The 19,843-nt window shown below is 41.1% G+C and overlaps 1 protein-coding gene across 3 annotated transcripts in view; it reads left to right on the forward strand.

Moving 5' to 3' along the window:
• Positions 1-102: 102 nt before the first annotated feature.
• Positions 103-19,843, forward strand: part of LOC126356297 (uncharacterized protein K02A2.6-like) — a 32,390-nt gene continuing 12,649 nt past the window's right edge. The window contains exons 1-3 of one of the 3 annotated variants that reach the window (XM_050007233.1): positions 103-323; positions 1,663-1,853; positions 3,705-3,760. In XM_050007233.1, coding sequence (XP_049863190.1) covers positions 1,789-1,853; positions 3,705-3,760 — 121 coding nt within the window. In that variant the 5' untranslated portion in view covers positions 103-323; positions 1,663-1,788. Of the gene's footprint in view, positions 1,854-3,704; positions 3,761-19,843 lie in introns of those variants that run through there. The other 2 variants (XM_050007223.1, XR_007565625.1) reach the window with 2 other exon arrangements.

The following is a 19,843-nucleotide window of genomic DNA, read 5'->3' on the forward strand; positions in this document are numbered from 1 at the left end:
GAAAATAATTATTTTTCTGTTTTAGAATAAATTCTAGAATGATTATATCCTGAGAACAAAATAAAGTAAATATGCGTTTCAAGGAAGTAAAGTCTCTGTCTTCACAAGATGTCTGCTTCCCAAACGCTAAGCTGGGTTAAAAGAAAGGGAGATGTGGATAGAAGTACCTGAATTTTTAACACAACACCAGTAACAATATATTGCTAATTGATTCGAGAAATAATACTATGAGCAGCTGCCTGGTGTCAATTATATTAAAGGAGCAGTAAAGCACCATGTAATAAAGGGGAAACATTGTCGTGCGAGAAAGACCTCTTCATAAGGTAGGAGCGGGGATTCTGATGGAGGAACCAGCGAAACTATTATGTTTTTGGCGTTTTTCTGCACAGCAATTACTTTGGAACTTGGCACTTAAAACTATTTGCAATCCGAAGATTTTCGTCGATGACCTGATTGTAAATGAGAAAGTGCTCAGGTATGACGGTTTGCGATCCAAATGTCGATGAGACAGGAAGACAATTTTACCACAACTTGTTGGACGTTAGTTACAACAAATGCTGAAAAGACTGGCTTGATAAGAACTCCAGGAAATACTCCTACTGTTTCACGTCGGCCTTGTAAAATTACAAGAAGCCGTCTTCTTTGGAAGTAGAGGAATAATGTGTGGCTCTAGAATGTGTAGGCCCTGCTAAATCCATTTTTGGCAAGGTACAGTGAATTGCATGACAGCGGATACTTGCCAGTGTACCACATATTAGAGTTTCTTCCCAGTCTTTTAATGTATTCAGAGTGAGAAGAATAACTATGTTGGTAACAGTTCAGTGGACATCCTCATCAATCATTCTCTGAACAGGAATTGCATTATTTAAATTATCTCTTGTGAAGATCATTAATACCTGTTCCGGCTGTTTTCACAGTAAGAGAGGGCCTACTTTTATGTTGTGTGCTAACCTGAAACTTGGATGTGGATAACTGCCTCCCAGAGGAAGAGCGGTACTAATTACGATACCCTAGTTTTATAACAAACTCAACACCACATTGTATCCTAGGGAAAATATGCTCGAGAAAGTTACAAAGAAACGGAATAGGTAGTCTACTTAGAGCATTTACAAGTGAAAAAAACGTAATTTTATCCTCGGTGCTTTGGAACTATTTGTTCTTTCCTCAGGGCCAAAGAGTGACAGACAGGGAAAAATTTTAAAAAGAAGGAAGGTCACTCTTTACACAAGATGAGAGTGACCCTTCTTTTTTGAGGATTAGGGGAAACATATGTACTGGTAGTGAATACATTTTGAAGTAGCAAGAGTAATATAATCAAGTTGGCATGTTGCCATTTCATCTTCACTGTGCAAAGCGTAGCAATGGAAACCTCTGCTTCAAATGGTTGCCAAATGTTAAAATTTATGACATAAGTTTATCAATGTCACTGACTCTTCGTCTGCTCTAGATCTAGATTTTGAAGAAATGCCTCCAAAAATGTGGAATGGGTTAAGTTGTATCTTAACAAGAAAAAGCTACTGTGAGGAACTGTAACAATGATCAACTGTCATTAAACTGATGTAAATTATTTCTACTTTAGGAGACTAAACATAACATCTTATTTTGAAAAAAAAGCTGCTGCTTTTTCAGTTACTTTAAAAAGCTGTTGCTTATTTGTTACAGTTTGTGTAATGGAGCTGTGGAATCAAGTGGATATGCGAGCGGCAGCCACAGTTCCTGTTTATACTCAGCATTTAGACTAGTCTTCGTTCTCATGTACTCGTCCTGGTAGATGCAAAGTCACTGTGAATGGCAAACAGTGATGGGATTGCAAATCTCTGGGCAGAAGATCAAAATAAGTACTGGCTACACAGGTGACCCCTTCCGCCTTAAAAACAAGTCTGAGTTATTGCCTAATGCCTAAAGTACATCTGAGGCAGCACAGAACACCATGTCTTTTGAGGCAGGTGATGGAACCTGTTAGGGTATTAGTGGGCACGTTGGGAAGGAAGGCCACTGTTTACATCCGTGTTGGGGGGGGGGGGGGGGAAGCCGTATTGTTCAAGACATGGTATAGGCCCTGCTGGTAATACGTGCTGAGTGCACCCAGCAGTAAATCGTGACTAATGCTGGCACGAATGGCACCTGCTGCCAGGATTCAAATGCTGGCTGCATTGATGAAGACAGTTAACATTGGCTGTGGCATGGAAGCAGAACTAGTATTTTGCAACGTCATTCCTAGAACTGAGCATGGTCCTGGTTTGGAGCTAAGTGATAGGCTTAAGCCAGAGGCAATCGGGGTTGTGGATTTCTTGGCCTCTGCTCTCAGATAGAGAATTGTAGAACCCCCCTAATAGGTCAGGCATGCACAACACACAGGAAGTAGTTCTAGAATAATGGAGTATGCATGGCATGATTAAGTGGGTTTTCTTAGGTTAGGGAAATCCTTCCATTGCCTTTCAGACAGGGAAGAATATCAGCCTCATTAACTGCAGAGAGTAACATTCTTCATGGCAGATTGGAGAAAGAAAGTGTTAATATTGTATTAGCTAAGTGCAGAAGTGTCCATGAAATGTCTCAGAACTAATCACAATGGGAAACGGTAATAATACCTGCATAGTACTAAGGATGGAAGGCTGGCTGAAACCAGAAGTTGATAGCAATGTAATTCTAAATTCTGGTTAGAACATATAAGGCAAAGATGGGTTGGACACCATTTGTGGAGGTGTGTATATAGCATGTAAATAATGTGCAAATATCTAGTGAACGTAGTACAGATTTTGAATGTGAAGCAGTATGGGTAAAGGTAAATCTTAAAGGGAATCAAAAATGGCAAACATTTCACAGGAAACTTGAAGAAAGCTGCACATAAATTTCCTGGTCATGTTATGATATTAAGGGGAGAGTTCAACTTACCAGGTATAGACTTGTAGAGTCATCTGGCAAGTAGGCGGTACTGGGAATCATGTGAAATTGTTTTCAGAAAATTACCTTAAACAATTAACCAGAGAACCAACTCAAGTAGGTGACTTCTTAGATCTCTGTTTACCAATAGGCCTGAACTTCCTGACTCATTGTAGAACACCGAACCAGTGATTATAAAGTCATTATTTTATCACTGAATGCAACTGTAAATAAGAATGTTAAGAAAGGTAGGAAGATATTTTTGCTTAGCAATTGTCACAAAAAAAAAGACACATTACCTGAATAGTTAACATAAAACATTCACCTCTGGCACTGAAGATACTGAAGTTAGCAGAGTTCATGAATGCTATACAATGTGCCGATCAAAGTTATGATTTTATTTTATTTTATTTTGTGTTCCATAGGTCCAACTGTGTTGGGTTCACTAGGACATGGAATGAGTCAGTTTTTTACAGATACAAAATTATGATCTTATAACATATACAGACATTTGAGTATATAATTATATAAAAATTGACACGGTAATTTCTTTGGGCAGCAGTACAGATAAAAGAAGATACATATTTTCGTAGAATCATTAAAGTGCAACAGAAAAACAGATACAGGGTATCAAACGGATATAGAGCTCAAGTTAAATAACATTCTAAGTGGCATTATTTCAACTTGTATTATATAATATTAAAATCTTACAATTAATTTATTTAAAAATTCATTTATAATGTAAAAAGCTTTTTCTAGCAGAAATATTTTTAATGCTTTCTTAAACTTATTCTTATTATAAATCTCTGTCCTTATTTCAGGAGGAAGAGCACTGAAGAGTTTTGTTCCAGTGTAGTGGACATTCTAGGCACGCTGTGTATGTCATTCTTTTCATGATAATTACTGTTTGGTTGGAACATATCTGTATTTTTAAAGACAAAACAAATAAGAGAAAACATATTTTGGCATGTAGTTGTGCATGTTTTAAGTTTTCGGAAGCTATTTCTACATGAGTCTCTTAAGCACAGTCCATATATAACTCTTAAAGCTCACTTCTGAGAAATGAATACTTTCCTTGCTAATGGCTGGTTACCCCGAAAAATAATGCTGTATTCAATGAGTGAGTAAAAATAGCCATAGTATGCCACTTTTTCAATGTTAAGTTCAACACATGTAATGACAACCCATAAAGCATATGTAGCAAAGGTAAGCCTCTTACAGAGATCTATAATATCCAAGACCAGTTCATTTTCTTGTCAATGTGCACTCCAAGAAAATTTGTTGTTTCCATTCTTTCTATTGGCTGATTACCACATGTTACACTTGTTCTCTATCTTTTTCTGTTTTTGTACAGAAATTAATAAAATTGGTCTTACTGGAATTTAATGAGAGATAGTTTACCTTGAACCAATTAACCACATCCGAGAGTATGTGAGTAATGGATCCCTCAAGATTACTATTTGTTCTACTGCTCATAAAAATTGTGGTGTTGTATCAAATAAAGTAAATTTACATGGCAGTCTTGTACATGATGGTAGATCATTTATAATAATCAAGAATAATAGCAGCCCAAGAATTGAGCCCTGAGGCACTACACATGTAATGGAACTCCGTAAGAAAGTGCAGAAACATCACATACTCCACCTGAGCTATTCAAGACAACTTTTTGTTTCCTGTCTTGGAGATATGACAGTAGCCAATTACCTGCAACACCACTTACTCCTACTAATTCTGCTTGGGATGCATCCAAAATGGTTCGACAGCATTACAGAGCTGCTTCTGAAAGCAAAGGGATTTAAACACAGCCAAAGTCCCATAAACAAACAAAAACTGAATGAAGCCAAAATTAGCATAAGGAGAGCCATGCATAAAGTGTTCAGTGAATTTGAAAGTAAAATTCTCTCTACTGACAGAAAACCCTAAGACATTTTGATATTATGTTAAATAAATAAACAGATCAAAGTCACATATCCAGACACTCTGTTGCCATAATGGCATTGAAATTGTGTAAGATTGACAGAAGACCAAAATACTGAATTCCTTTTCCCAAAACTGTTTCAAGGAAGAACATTGTACGGCATTTCCTCCTCTAAATCATTGCACAAACCTCAAAATGACATATATCTAACTAAGTGACTACGGAAAGAAATTGGAGTGACCTCACTCAATGGAGAAAAGACTATGGGTGATGGCATACTTGTATGATTCTGCATAGTGTATGCAAAGGGAGTTGCTCCTCTTTTGGTAGCAGTGTTTTGTAGGTAGCTGGAACACAGCATGTCAGTCTTAACAGAGAATAAGTTACAGTCATAGAAGTAACTTCGGGTTAACCTGAGGTAAGTCAGCACTGGTCACAGTATATAAAAATGACCTAGTGAATAACATTGATAGTTCTGTGAGATGTTGCATGTCTGATACTGTTGTTTCGAAGTCATCACTACAAAATTGTACTGAAATCCAGAAAGACCTGCAAAGGATCAGCACTTGGTGTAGGGACTGAGAGTTGACCCTCTACATAAATAAATTTAATGTATTGTGCATAAATAGGTAGAAAGACCCTTTATTGCATTACATGGAAGCAGAATAATCACATCTACAAAATATCTAGGATTAAATAAAATATAAAGAAACTTCCACATGGGAAAAATATATTAAAAACAAAGAGTCCAAGACTTACCAAGCGGGAAAGCGCCGGTAGACAGGCACAATAAATAAAACACACACACAGAATTTCTAGCTTTCGCAACCGACGGTTGCTTCTTCAGGAAAGAGGGAAGGACAGGGAAAGACGAAAGGATGTGGGTTTTAAGGAAGAGGGTGAGGAGTCATTCCAATCACGGGAGCGGAAAGACTTACCTTAGGGGGAAAAAAGAACAGGTGTACACTCGCGCACACACACACACATATCCATCCGCACATAGACAGACACAAGCAGACATGCCCGAACTCTTTACCTTTATAAATGTCTACTTGTGTCTGTGTATGTGCGGATGGATATGTGTGTGTGTGCGAGTGTACACCTGTTCTTTTTTCCCCCTAAGGTAAGACTTTCCGCTCCCGTGATTGGAATGACTCCTTACCCTCTTCCTTAAAACCCACATCCTTTCGTCTTTCCCTCTCCTTCCCTCTTTCCTGAAGAAGCAACCGTCGGTTGCGAAAGCTAGAAATTCTGTGTGTGCGTTTGTGTGTTTTATTTATTGTGCCTGTCTACCGGCGCTTTCCCGCTTGGTAAGTCTTGGAATCTTTGTTTTTAAAATATCTAGGATTATGTGTATGAACCAATTTAAAGTGGAACAACCACATAAAACTATTTGCAAGTAAAAATAAAACAATGGAAAATCCAGGATGTAATGAAACAATATTAGAGAAGGAAAATTGCTGTTTATCATATAGTGGAGATGCTGAGTTGCAGATAGGCACAACAAAAAGATTTTCGCACTTAAAGCTTTCGGCCAATGGCCTTTGTCAACAATAGACACACATACACGCACACACACACTCGTGCAAATGCAACTCACACACACAGCTGCAGTCTCAGGCAACTGAAACCACACTGCGAGCAGCAGCACCAGTGCATGATGCGAATGGCGACTGGGTGAGGCAAAGGAGGAGGCTGGGGCGGGGAGGGGAGAGATAGTATGGTGGGACTGGCAGACAGTGAAGTGCTGCAGGTTGGGCAGTGGGCAGGTGTGGGGGGGAGGAAGTAGTGGAAAAGGAGATCAATAGAAAGAAAGAAATAAAAAGTACTGGGCGTGGTGGTGGAATGATGGCTGTGTAGTGCTGGAATGGGAACAGGCTGGATGGGAGAGGACAGGAGGTTTCGGGAATGTAGGATGTATTGTAGGGGAAGTTCCCACCTGTGCAATTCAGAAAGCTGGTGTTGGTGGGAAGGATCCATATGGCACAGGCTGTGAAGCGGTCATTGAAATGAAGGCTATCATGTTTGGCAGCATGTTTAGCAACAGGCTGGTCCACTTGTTTCTTGGCCACAGTTTGTCAGTAGCCATTCATGTGGACAGACAGCTTGTTGGTTGTCATGCTTACATAGAACACAGCACATTGAATGTGGACAGACAACTTGTTCATTGTCATGCTTATATAGAATGCAGCACATTGGTTGCAGCTTAGCCTGTAGACCACATGACTGGTTTCACAGGTAGCCCTGCCTTTAATTGGATAGGTGATGTCAGTGACCGGACTGGAGTAGGTGGGGGTGGGAAGATGTATGGGACAGGTCTTGCATCTAGGTTGATTACAAGGGATGGGGAGCAGGGATTGTGTAAGGAAGAATGAATATATTGTGTAGGTTCGGTGGATGGCAGAATACCACTGTGGGAGGGGTGGCAATGATTGCAGGTAAGGCAGATGCCAGACAGATTTATGGAAGAGTTCTCAGATAGTGTACCCCAAAGGAAGTAGGTTAAAAAAGCTTATTAGACCAAAACTTGATACTGCTCATCAGTCTGAGACTGAAGATCCAAAGAAGAGCAGCATTTTTCATTGCAGGATCATTTACTAAATGCAAAAGTGTTATGGAGATGGTCAACCAACTCCAGTCACAGATACTAGAAGAGAAGTGTTCTGCATCATGTTGTGGTTTACAATTAAAATTCCAAAAGCATATTTTCTAGAAGATTATTAATTTCTTCATGTTTGGAGAATTATTTATTATTGCATTACCGTAGCACAATTTTCAGATCCACTAGAAAATAGCTTCAGTACAAAAGTCAAACTCAGCTGTGAACTAAAATGAAGAACTTTTTAGCATCTGGTGAAGTTGTTCCATAAATTAGGTACTAGAAGAGTCAATCAGTATATTGGTTCCTCCTACATGTATGTCATGAAAAGGCCATGAATGTAAAATTAGAGAAATTTAAGTTCTTGTGGAGGTTTACCAACAAAGTTTTTCACAAACTTTTTGTGACTTGTACAGGAAAGGGCGAAGTGACAGTGATACACAAAGTACCCTCCACCACATGGCATAAGGTGGCCTATAGAATATAGATATACAGGGTTGACAGAATGTAGCTCCCTATTTTGAATTTCCATTTATGAGCTATGTGTAGATAGCGATGAAAGTTACCTTGTTTTAGAGATTAAAATATGTCATTTTTTTCACATTTTTCTTGGATCATGTGAAGCTTTTGAAGCCTAGGTCAGGATGATTAAGCCTTGAGGAGAAAGCCAAAATTTCAGTTTAAAATTTCCACTGAACATTAGTGACTACCAGAAGTGTTGTGGTCATGAAAAGATTAGGGATGTCCTCAACTTTGGTATCAGAGGAGAAGGTGGCCACAATGAGGTGAAAGTTCAAGCAAAACTCTTCAAAATCAATAAGGCAAGCTGCAAGAGGAAGTAGCATTTCACCCTGTTTGTATGTGCAATTCTTCACAAGGTTCTTGAGGAAGGTAGTAGCAAATGAACCTGTTCGTTTAAGATAGTGTCTAGAAAATACTGAAGCATATATTGAGTTTTACCTTTTGGAATGATAATGACATATAATAAACTATAAGTGTGGAAAAAACTGTGTTTAAGCCTACACCATTTTACAAGGGGAAAAGTATTAAGAATAGATACTTTCATTGCACCCACCCCATAGGTGTAAATGTCTGCATCACCACACTTATGTTTACCATGGAAGAATAGTTAACTACACTTATAACAACACAGGTCAATTTACATTTAACTTCGCTACTTGCCATGTAGCTAACAGGAACCTCCAATTCCTTTTATGAAGCCTTTGTAAGGGAGGGGTGTTCAGACACAGGGAGATTGATTCTTCTCCTCTCATTTGGTCACATCTCATGCAGCATAGACTGTATCTGAATAATTCTTGTAAGAGTCTGTTTGTTGCCTAATTGCCCAGAAGCATCTGGTCTGATCAAAGTGCTAGCCATCATATCCCAGAAATTTCAGTTGTTTTCACTCTGTGTTTTTGGGATAAATTTTTCTGAAAGACGAACTGAAAAATAAATGTAGTCAGAGTTAAAACAGTCACTTGTCCTACAGTAAGATGAAATTGTGGATCAGAAAGAATCTAATTAAGTATTTTTCATCAAAACTTAAGAAGTATTCTTAAATAAAAAAGATGAACTTCTAATACAAATACAAGAAATATTAGTGCAAAGAGAATATTAACAGGTACTGTATACTCTGAACATCACTTGGTAGTAACTGAAATTGAACAGTTATTTATGGATGGACAAGACCTAATAGAATGCCATTATAGAATCAGTAAAAAGAAAGAGACACTAACTTATATACAAAAAACTGCAGTTAAGTCGGAGAAGTTACAGATCAGGAATATTGTGTTTAACAACTCTTTACATTCTACTCCACAGCATCAGGTTTACAAACACACAAGATTATAGTGCTGAATTTTTACAAGTCGCCAGCAGGAACTATCTTAAATCTCATTAAACAGTTGCAGAATTTGATTTCTGAAGTTGTCTCAATGCCATAGATTGATGGCATGTATTTGTTTTTTTATTTTTATTTTTAGCTAAGTTGAGGAATTGTTAACTTAGCTAGAAGCTAAAAAACATACTATCAGTGAGAAAGAGTACCTATAAGATTATTCAGAGTGAACTAAAGACTCGTTACTTGTGGAGACTTTCTAACAGGTACTAGTACTTATTGAAGACAACTAGAATATTTGTTCTTCATTTTCACAATCGTGTTCCCACTTATGGCTGAAGGTCATAACATAGTAGCCATGGCCACCTTGTTTCAACAGCCAGCTGCATTAAGCAATTTAGACGTAGTGTTAACACTTCTTGTTCAGTAGCACTACAGCCCTTGGTGAGCCTTGACTTGTCTAATGATCTTCCTCCACATTTCTCGGTTGTTTGCTGCTCTTTTCCACCCGTGGACTCCCATACTGGTGAGATCCACTATTATGTCATCAATACATTTTCTTCTAGCTCTCCCTTTTCGCCTAGCTGAAAGGATCACACCTTTCATGATTTTCTTTGGAATTCTATCCTCTGCCATTCCCTCCATGTGTCCTAGCTATTGTATTCACTGTGATTTCACAAATTTTACTGTGTCTCTACCTTGTATTAATACTTATTATTCGACATTGTAACATAATCTCCAGCCTTCTTCCTCCCATATTGGACCATAGATTTTGCATAGTACTTTCTGCTCAAAGGTTCTTAGTACGTTTTTGTCATGTTCTGTCAACACCCATATCTCTGTCCCATATGTGATAACTTGGGCAGACTAGGGACTTACATATTATCAGTTTTGTTTTTATTGTTTCAAGGCTATTTCTGAAAAATTGCATATTTGCAAAACAAGCTCTGTTTCCTAGTTGTATTCTTTCTCTTATAGCCTTTCCAATACTGTTATCATTTGTTGTTAGGGCTCCCAAGTAGTTAAAAAGAGGACACTCCTTTGAAGCATTTCCCATTGATGTTTAGGTCTTTAGGGGTTTGTCTGGCCTCAGAGTGTGACATTACCATATATTTTGTTTTGTTTTCATTTACTATGAGGCCAATTTTTAAGGCTTCTGTTTCCATTGCCCAGTATGTTTCTTGGAATGTAGTGATATTTCTTCCTATTCTAGCAATGTCATCAGCATATGCATATACCTGGCTAGTTTTCGTAAATATGATGCCTCTTTTGTTGATTTTATTTGTGTTATAACTTCAAGTTGAACTAATATATTTCAAGGATGACACGATACATGTAAGTCATAGATCAAGTAAACAAAGTAAGACGTGTGTACACTTAAACAGGCAAATCAGAACTGAGTCCGAGTCTAGCGGCCGCTGGCTGGCTGGCTGCTGAGGTGGTGCTGCTGCTGCTGCATGGCTGGCAGACAGCGCCACATGTAGAGGATGCTTGTAACTGCGCGGCGGCACTTTGAAAGATCGGCGAGTCACAACACTTTTCCCCCCTTTGAAGTTTTTGCACATGTCTTGATGGAGGTGGCCTGTAGATGGCTAACGTCCATAGGTGTTGTTTGACTGGCCGTAAAGTCTCGAGTAGGAGGCTTCCCATATGGACATACGTGTCCCCAATGATAACGGGTCGAAATGACAGGAAACGTGGGGGTCGCATCTGCTGGGGCCCCGTGCACCAATCTGCCCATTGTGGCAAGTCCGGTTGTTATAACAGGAGACATGGACGATGTGTGCACGTCCGTAGGAGAAGGAGGCGAGTAGAGTTGTTCCGACATATGATGGTCATCTGGTTCCTGCATGGGCACGTCTCCTGCTGGCGTCAGTTCTTGTGCTGGCATCGAGATGGTGGTGAGAGGACTGCGTTGCGAGTAATGAGAGATTCCATGATCCCGAGCATCAGGCAGAGCCGAAGGTGGTGTAGCGGCATCCAGAACAGGCGTTGCCGGCACACGAGGCCGAAGCTGGTCCGAATGACGCACTGCAATACCCATGTCCATCTGGATTTCATACAGGCGTCAGCCACAGTGTTGTAAGATGCAGCCAGGACTCCATTTTGACCGCCTGCCATATTCCCGTACCCATACAAGGTAACCGGTGGTGAACCGGCCAAGCAAAGGCGCGCGTGGCCGTGAGGTGGAAGGCCGCAGAAGACGAAGTAGCGTGCGGGGCTTTCGGCCATGTAAGAGCTCAGCCGGGCTATGGTCACCCATGGGGGTGAAACAGTAAGAAGCCAGAAATTGGAGAAGCGCATCATCAGCAGCAGAAGAAGTCAGGAGTTTCCTCATCTGAGCCTTATATGTACGGACCAGAAGTTCAGCCTCACCGTTTGACTGTGGATGGAACGGAGGGGCCGTGACGTGTATAAAGCCGTGATGGGCACAAAATTCCGCAAAATCGGAAGAGGCAAATTGCGAACCATTATCAGTAACAAGAGTAGAGGGAAGCCCTTCCAAAGAGAAAATGGGAGCTAGAGAATTTGTGGTTGCCGCGGTGGTAGGCGACGTGCAGCGGACAATGAAAGGAAAGTTAGAGTAGGCGTCAATAACGAGAAGCCAATAATTGCCTAAAAAAGGTCCCACGAAGTCAGCATGAATACACTCCCAGGGCTTCTCAGGCGAAGGCCATGGTGACAAAGATGACTTTGGGGCGGCGGCCTGTGATGTACAAGGGCCGCAGGCAGCGACCATGTGTGCGATTTCAGAGTCGATGCCGGGCCAGTACACATGCCGGCGTGCCAGAGATTTTGTGCGAGAGACACTCCAGTGCCCTTGGTGAAGGAGGTGCAAGAGCAAAGCACACAAAGACGCAGGTACCACAACACGCGGCAAAGTATTTTCGGTGGAAAGGAGGATAACACCATCCGTAGCCTTGAGACGGTAATGCAAAGTGTAGTAGTTCTGCAGCAGATCAGATGTCGTAGCGGATGGACTCTCTGTCCAACCCTTCTGAATACCCTGGAGAGAGTAAGGTCAGAACCCGTAGCAGCTGCCAGCCGGTCCCCGGTGATGGGGAGCCCGTCCACAATCCGCTGCTCGGCAACATCCAGGTGGAAACACAAACGTTCGTCCCTATCGAATGCCAGATCAGGACCCATGGGAAGGCGAGACAGTCCATCAGCCTTTGCATGTTGAGCTGTCGGCCGGAAATGAATCTCATAATTGAAACGAGAGAAGTAACGAGCCCAACGCTGGAGGCAGTGTGCAGCCTTGTCGGGAAGTGACGTTGATGGATGAAACAAGAAAACAAGTGGTTTGTGATCCGTAACAAGATGAAATTTGGATCCATAGAGAAAAACACCAAACTTATAAAGAGCATAAATAATGGCCAAAGCTTCTTTTTCAATTTGAGAATACTTTCATTGGGCATCCGTGAGTGTTTTGGAGGCATAAGCAATGGGTTGTTCAAAACCGTCAGAAAAACGGTGCACAAGGACTGCACCAAGCCCATATTGAGGGTCGATGGCAAGAACAAGATGTTGGCCAAGTCGATAAGTAGCCAGGTATGGGGCCTGTTTTAGCTTAGTCTTCACTTTCTGGAAAGCCGCATCACAAAAGGCATGTTTTTATGCAACAGGCGATGCAACGGCTGAGACACAGAAGCAGCAGATGGTAAAAACCTGTGGTGGTAGGCTGTTTTCCCCAAGAAGGCCTGCAGTTCCTTAACAGAGGTAGGGCGAGGAAGGGCATCGATCGCAGCGACCGTTTGCTGAAGTGGACGAATACCATCCCGAGAGAGTTGAAACCCCAAGTACGTGATAGATGCCTGAAAAAATTTTGATTTCTGAAGATTACACTTAAGACCGACATTCTGTAAGACATGAAAAAGTGAGAGGAGATTCTGAAGATGTTCTTCAGTGTTGGAGCCAGTGACAACAATGTCGTCCTGGTAACCCAAGGACAGTGAACAATGATCGTTCCAAAAATAGCTGAAAGAGAGCAGGGTAGCTGGCAACCCTGAATGGCAATCTTTGATATTGATAGAGGCCGAAAGGTGTGTTAAGGACCAGAAACTGCCGGGAAGCAGCGTCGAGAGGAAGTTGATGATAAGCTTCTGACAGGTCAAGTTTAGAAAAATACTGGCCTCCAGCAAGTTTAGTGAACAGTTCTTCAGGTCGAGGCATAGGGTAAGTGTTGATGAGGCACTGAGCATTTAGAGTGGCTGTGAAATCGCCACAGAGACGAATATGGCCATATGGCTTAGTAACAACAATGACAGGAGAGGACCACTCACTGGAAATGACAGGGTGTAAGACCCCTGAAGCAGCGAGACCCGAGCAGTGGGTTTGAGCGTGATATGAGCTTCAGAGTCATTTGCATGGCCTAACCCAGGAGAAAAAAGGGACACAAATGTCCTCGACAAGGAATCCAATTGAGCATAAGTAATAGCATCAGAGACGATATTGACAGAGTCATCTATGGAGAACCCAAAAACGCGAAAGGCATCGAAACCAAAAAAATTCTCCGCATTACTATGGTCCACCACAAATATGGGAATAGTGTAAATGACAGATTTGTAAGATACCTCAGCATCAAATTGTCCCAAGAGAGAAATCTTCTGTTTATTGTAAGTCCATAATTGCTTAGTGACAAGTGACAGGATTGTAGAACCCAACTGAAGATGCGTCTGAGAACTGATGATAGTGGCAGCAGAACCAGTATCCGCCTGCATGCGAACATCCTGACCAAGTATTTGGACAGTGAGGAATAACTTCCCTGAAAGGGAAGAAGTACAATTGACAGACAACACAGAAGTAGAATCAGCGTCATGTTCATGAACATCAGGTATGTGGCGAGATTTGCAAACGGATGACACATGACCCTTCTTTTTGCATTTGTGACACACAGCTCAATGTTGGGGACAATCCTCTCGTGAATGTTTTGTAAAACACTGCGGACTTGAAGGAAGTCGCCGTGGGTTTTGCTGCAGATTCTTATAGGTGTGTTTACGGTTAGGCTAAGGCTGTGCTTGGGAGCATACTGCGGCCACATCGGCCGGCGGGGACACGCCGCACGCTTCCTCAACAGCGCACAGAGGTTGTACGTCCCCGACGTCACCCCATGCCTCTATTTGCTACCACATGCGTATGCTTTTGAAAATATACGGACAGAAGTGAGCACATTTCAGCAAAGGACAAAGATGCAGGATCTTTCAAAGGAGCCAATTGCGACAACAACCGATACTTTTGAGGTGAAATCCATGAAAGGAACAGAGACTTACATGTTTGGTCATCCGCGATATGAAATTCCAAGAAGTGCTGTCGAAGACGTTTTTCATAATCAGACCAGTCTTCCACCATCTCGTCGTAAGGAGGAAAAGGAGGGAGAGACAACGATGAGAGACGCCCCACATTGGATGTTGCGATGAAATCACGAATCGCATTTGTGAGAAGTGTTTGCTGTTCAATGAGACCTTGCAACAGTTGCTCTAAAGCAGCCATGGAAACCTGTGGGTCAATGATGAATAAGAAAAATTCACTACCTTGTCGCCAATTGTTATAACTTCAAGTTGAACTAATATATTTCAAGGACGACACAATACATGTAAGTGACAGATCAAGTAAACAAAGTAAGACGTGTACACTGAAACAGTCAAATCAGAACTGAGTCCGAGTCTAGCGGCCGTTGGCTGGCTGGCCACTTAGATGGCGCTGCTGCTGCATAGCTGGCAGACAGCGCCGCATGTAGAGGACGCACGTAACTGCGCGGCGGCACATTGAAAGATCGGCGAGTCACAACAATTTGCTACACTATGTGGAGCTATATTCAGTAGGACAGTCAAGAGACTTATCACCTTGCTTCATGCTTTTTTTTAAAAATTGAAGCTTTCACTTGTTCTGTTAAGACCTTTACTTTTGCTGACATGTCTGTCATTGTCATTCTGATTAGTCTTATTAGTTTAGCACATATACCAACTTCTTCCAGTACTCTGTAAAGTTCTTTCTGGTTTATGCTGTCAAAGGCTTGTTTGAAGTCAGTGAACAGGAAATGCAGATCTATATCATATTCATAGAACTTTTCCATCACTTGTCTTATCACAAATATTTGATCGAGAGTTCCCTCTGTCTGGTTGAAAGCCACATTGATATTCTCCCAGTGTGTCTTCTGTGCACTTCTGCATCCTTTTCCTCTATTGCTGACATGCAGTCTTTGTCAAACCATTCCTGGGGTCTTTTGTTTCTTCTTATGCCTATTATTTCTTCTGCAGCATCTTTCATGGCTTTTTCAATCGTCCTCCACCTTTTGTCTACTCCTACTGTGGTCTCTTCAGTGCTCAGCTTTCTGGTAAGTGTTACTTGGTATTTTTTTACTTCATCAGGGAATTTCATTTTGTCAGTGTTCCACTTCAACATCTGTCCTATTCTGTTGCCATCTATTTGTGACAGTTTCTCTCTCAAGATTGATTTTATCACAAAGTGGTCTTAGTCACAGTTTGGTCTTCTGCATCTCTGTGCATCCATAACTGACATGGAGTGACATGCAGTCACTAAAATGTGGTCAGTCTGATTGACTACTCCATTAACTGCAGACTTCCAAGTACCCAGATGGATTCTTTTGTGTGGGAATCAGGTACTTTTGATAATCATATTATTTCTTGCTGTGAACTGGCATAGTAAGTCTCCATTCTTGTTGTTTTCTTCATATAGTGAATATTTTCCAGGAACTCCATATAGATGTTCATTCCTCCCTATTTTTGTGTCAAAATCTATTAATAGCATCAGATCGTATTTAGGTACTGCACAGCATACTTTTTTCAAGTCTTCGTAGAACAATTCTTTAATTATATCCTCTTTCTACTCTGTTGGTGTGTGTGCATTCACTATTGATATATTCTTAAATCTCCCTCTTAGTCTGAGTCTGCACATCCTTTCATTTATGGGTTCAAATTCTAATAGGCTTTTCTAATTTCCCTAGTTGCTATAAATCCTGTTCCAAGTTGGCCTGTTCGCTCTTCTGGTCCACTATACACCAATGAGTACTCCAGTTTATCTCTCTGCCCATTCCCTTGCTGTCTTATTTCCTGTAGCTGTACGACATCATATTTAAATTTCAAAATTTCATTGGCTATTTCTTTCATTTTTCCAGGCTGAAGCAATGTCCTCACACTCCATCATGCTACTGTCAGATCCTTCATTCTTTTCCTTTGCTGGGGTAATAATACTTATTTTCTATCCAGTTTCCAAAGCTTCTGTTGAATTTCTGTAACATTCTTTTTTTACAGTGTGGTGTTATTAGCCCCATGCCCAACCTCTAACCTGGAGGACCAAGATTTGTGTTAGGTTTACTCCTCTAGAGAAGCTGGCTTCACTTCGTCTCTAGAGCCCTCCCTGCCCTATGTTGTGGGACACACTTCATCTGGCTCCTCAGCTTGTTTCAACAGCCAGCTGCATTAAGCAGTTTATATGTGTGAAAATGTTAACAATAAAATGTGTAGATCAGTTAGGTTATAAAAGTAAAACATTGTATAACAGGATCCTAAGTGTTATGGTATAAAGTCAGCAACCGCACGCCAGTTGGGAACAACAGAGAAGAGAAGGCTGTGAGAAGAGGTCAGCCAATCACACGCTGACCGACATTCCTCCAGGATGACAACACAACAGCAGCAGCGCCTAGGTGAAGACGACATAAGTGCCGCTCCCAACTGGTGGCAGCCCACTTCGATAGCAGCTTCAACATTAGCCACTTCATTAGCTGATGCATCGTAGCCTCTTTATTAGCAATCTCTATGCAGCTCAGTTAGAGATCAGCAGTCACTGCAGTTCAGTTGTGGTCACTAGAACCAGAAGTGTTACTTGTGCTTGTCTATTCTGAAGAAGACTGATTATTTTGTAGGTCACCATTTGCTTGCGACACTTCTGTGCAATTGCACTTGTGGGTGATCATGTATAAAGACCTACAAAAATTCTCAGTTCAAAGTTAAGTATTTCTACTTGTCTTGTTGTAATAAAACTCATTCATATGAGTTGTTTGATTGTTTGTCTAGCGAACCAAGTATGCAAAGTTCGTAGACACAACAACATGGCGATGAAATGTACGAATAACATGGCACTGATGATATAGGAGCAATAACATAGTAACAACCTGTTAATGCTTCAAACCCAGAGCCATCCAGCTTACACAGCTTGTCTCTGTTTTGTTTTGTTGTGGGATTTTGTGTTTTGCTGGCACCTTAATTCTATTTTGTCTTTTCTTTGTGGGGGTGTGTTTACTTTTTACCAGTGTCTCTTATAGTGTTTTTTCTATTCAGTGTTTTCAGGTGGGCATTGCAGAAACTTTCTTTGCTAGTGTGCTTATTTTTCTTGCTTGCATTATCTGTTTATTGCATTTGCCTGTTCCAAAATGAGCAACCCAGCTCTCCCACTCCCTTCTCAGTCACCTCAGCTGCAAGTGATAGATGCAACACAGCTAACACAGATGTTTCAGTTTCAGACATAGCTGAATGCAAGCCTTCTAAACACAGTACAGCAAGCAACAAATGCAGCGTCACCACCCGACCAACATGCAACAACTGTAGCTCCAAGTGCCACATTGCCTTTTCATTAATTTAACGAAAAAGAAGAGGAATGGCTCAAGTGGGTACAGCAGTATGAAGCCCATATCATTGCTTTCAAACTATCAGATACTGTGAAACTACATTACTTTGCAGAATGAGATTTTCACTCTGCAGCAGAGTGTGCACTGAGTGTGCGCTGATATGAAACTTCCTGGCAGATAAAAACTGTGTGCCCGACCGAGACTCAAACTCGGGACCTTTGCCTTTCGCGGGCAAGTGCTCTACCAACTGAGCTACCGAAGCACGACTCACGCCCGGTACTCACAGCTATACTTCTGCCAGTATCCGTCTCTTACCTGTACATTACTTTTTGTCAGCATAGGAGGTGCAGTCTTTTGCCTCATTCAGAAATTGTATCCCAGTGCCACTCCAAGTGGTCTTTCCTGTGATCAGATTGTAGGTTCTCTAACTAACTATTATGACCACCAAGTGAATGTGGTGGCAGTTAGGTACCAATTCTTTTATCACAAGAAAAGGTCGGAACAAACTTATTGTGAGTGGGTAACAGATTTGAAGGGTATGACAAGTAAATGCAAATTCAGATGTGCTTGTGGTGCTTTATATTCAGATGTTATGTTGTATGATGTGATCATGTATAGTGTCACTGATGTCAAACTTAGAGAACAGCTTTTGAAACAATCAGATCCATCATTTCATCACATAGTGCAAATTCTAGATCAGTATGATCCGTGTGCTGTAGCAACCGATAAATATGAGCAGCCACCAATTTGTCAAGTTGAGTCATCCCTTGCTCATGATAAGCCCAGCAGGTAGCAACAGCACGTACATGCCAAGCCACGTAAACAGTTCTCTAAACAGGCAGCTACATCAATGAACAGAATTAAGTCATGCCCTCAGTGCTATTCAAGGCACAAACACCAAGATTGCCCATCCAGACAAGCACAGTGTTACGCCTGTGGCAAAAAAGGTCACGTACAATCCATATGTTTACAATGGAAAAAACATAAGAATTCCGCCCACTAACAAAAATCTAGTCACTAGGCCCACATTATCAATGCAGTGTATTCAAAGCCTGCTGCAGGCATTAGTAAAACTAGTAAGCAGACAGTTTCTTCAGTGCTACACCAGTCCAACAAACTTTTTGTTTCATTGCATCTTAGTGGACAGTTTCTTCAGTGCTACACCAGTCCAACAAACTTTTTGTTTCATTGCATCTTAGTGGGAAAAGGTGTGAAATTTCAGTTGGACATGGGTGCCTCTGTTACATTGTCAAACACAAATTAACTGTTAGGCTCCTTGCGCCTACTTAAAACTAGCGCACATCTGATAGTGAACAAGACATTCCCATTCTCAGAAAATGTACTTTGCCTGACATATATCAATTGCAGACACATACTGTGACTTTCACAGTGCTACAATCATGCAATTGTGAGAACATATTTGGTCTTGATTCATTTGATTTGTTTGGATTTCAAATTCAGGACAATGTGTTGTCAGTGAATTGCATTCAATGCCAAAGACAGTGTAGCTCCCTTGCTGAAAGAATTCCCTTAACTCTTTTCCGAAGGTTTAGGCAAGGCTAACAATTTTGTTGCACATATTTCTATGAAAGACAATGCTCAACCAAAATTTTGCCAGTCAGAATTGTTCCCATTGCATTACAGCACAATTTGGCTGCTGAACTTTAAGAATTGCAAGATAGTGGAGCCATTGCGTCCATACAAGCTTGTCAGTGGGCAAGTCCACTGGTTTTGCTCCCCAAATCTTCAGGTTGCATTCGCTTCTGTGTTGAATTTAACTCTACAATCAACACACAAACTGGGTTGATACTTATTAATTGCCAAACCCAGAGAATCTCATGGATAAATTAGGCACTGTTCGCTACTTTTCAAAAATTGATTTGCACGACACATATCTTCAAATACCACTAGATGAACTGTGTGTGCTGTGAATACTCATTTGGGCTTGTTTAAATATTTTCGTTTGCCTTTTGACAGTGCTTCCTCACTCACCATTTTCCAATGGTATTTGGAACAGCT

The sequence above is a fragment of the Schistocerca gregaria genome, chromosome 1 (assembly GCF_023897955.1).
Source record: "Schistocerca gregaria isolate iqSchGreg1 chromosome 1, iqSchGreg1.2, whole genome shotgun sequence".
Taxonomy (NCBI): domain Eukaryota; kingdom Metazoa; phylum Arthropoda; class Insecta; order Orthoptera; family Acrididae; genus Schistocerca; species Schistocerca gregaria.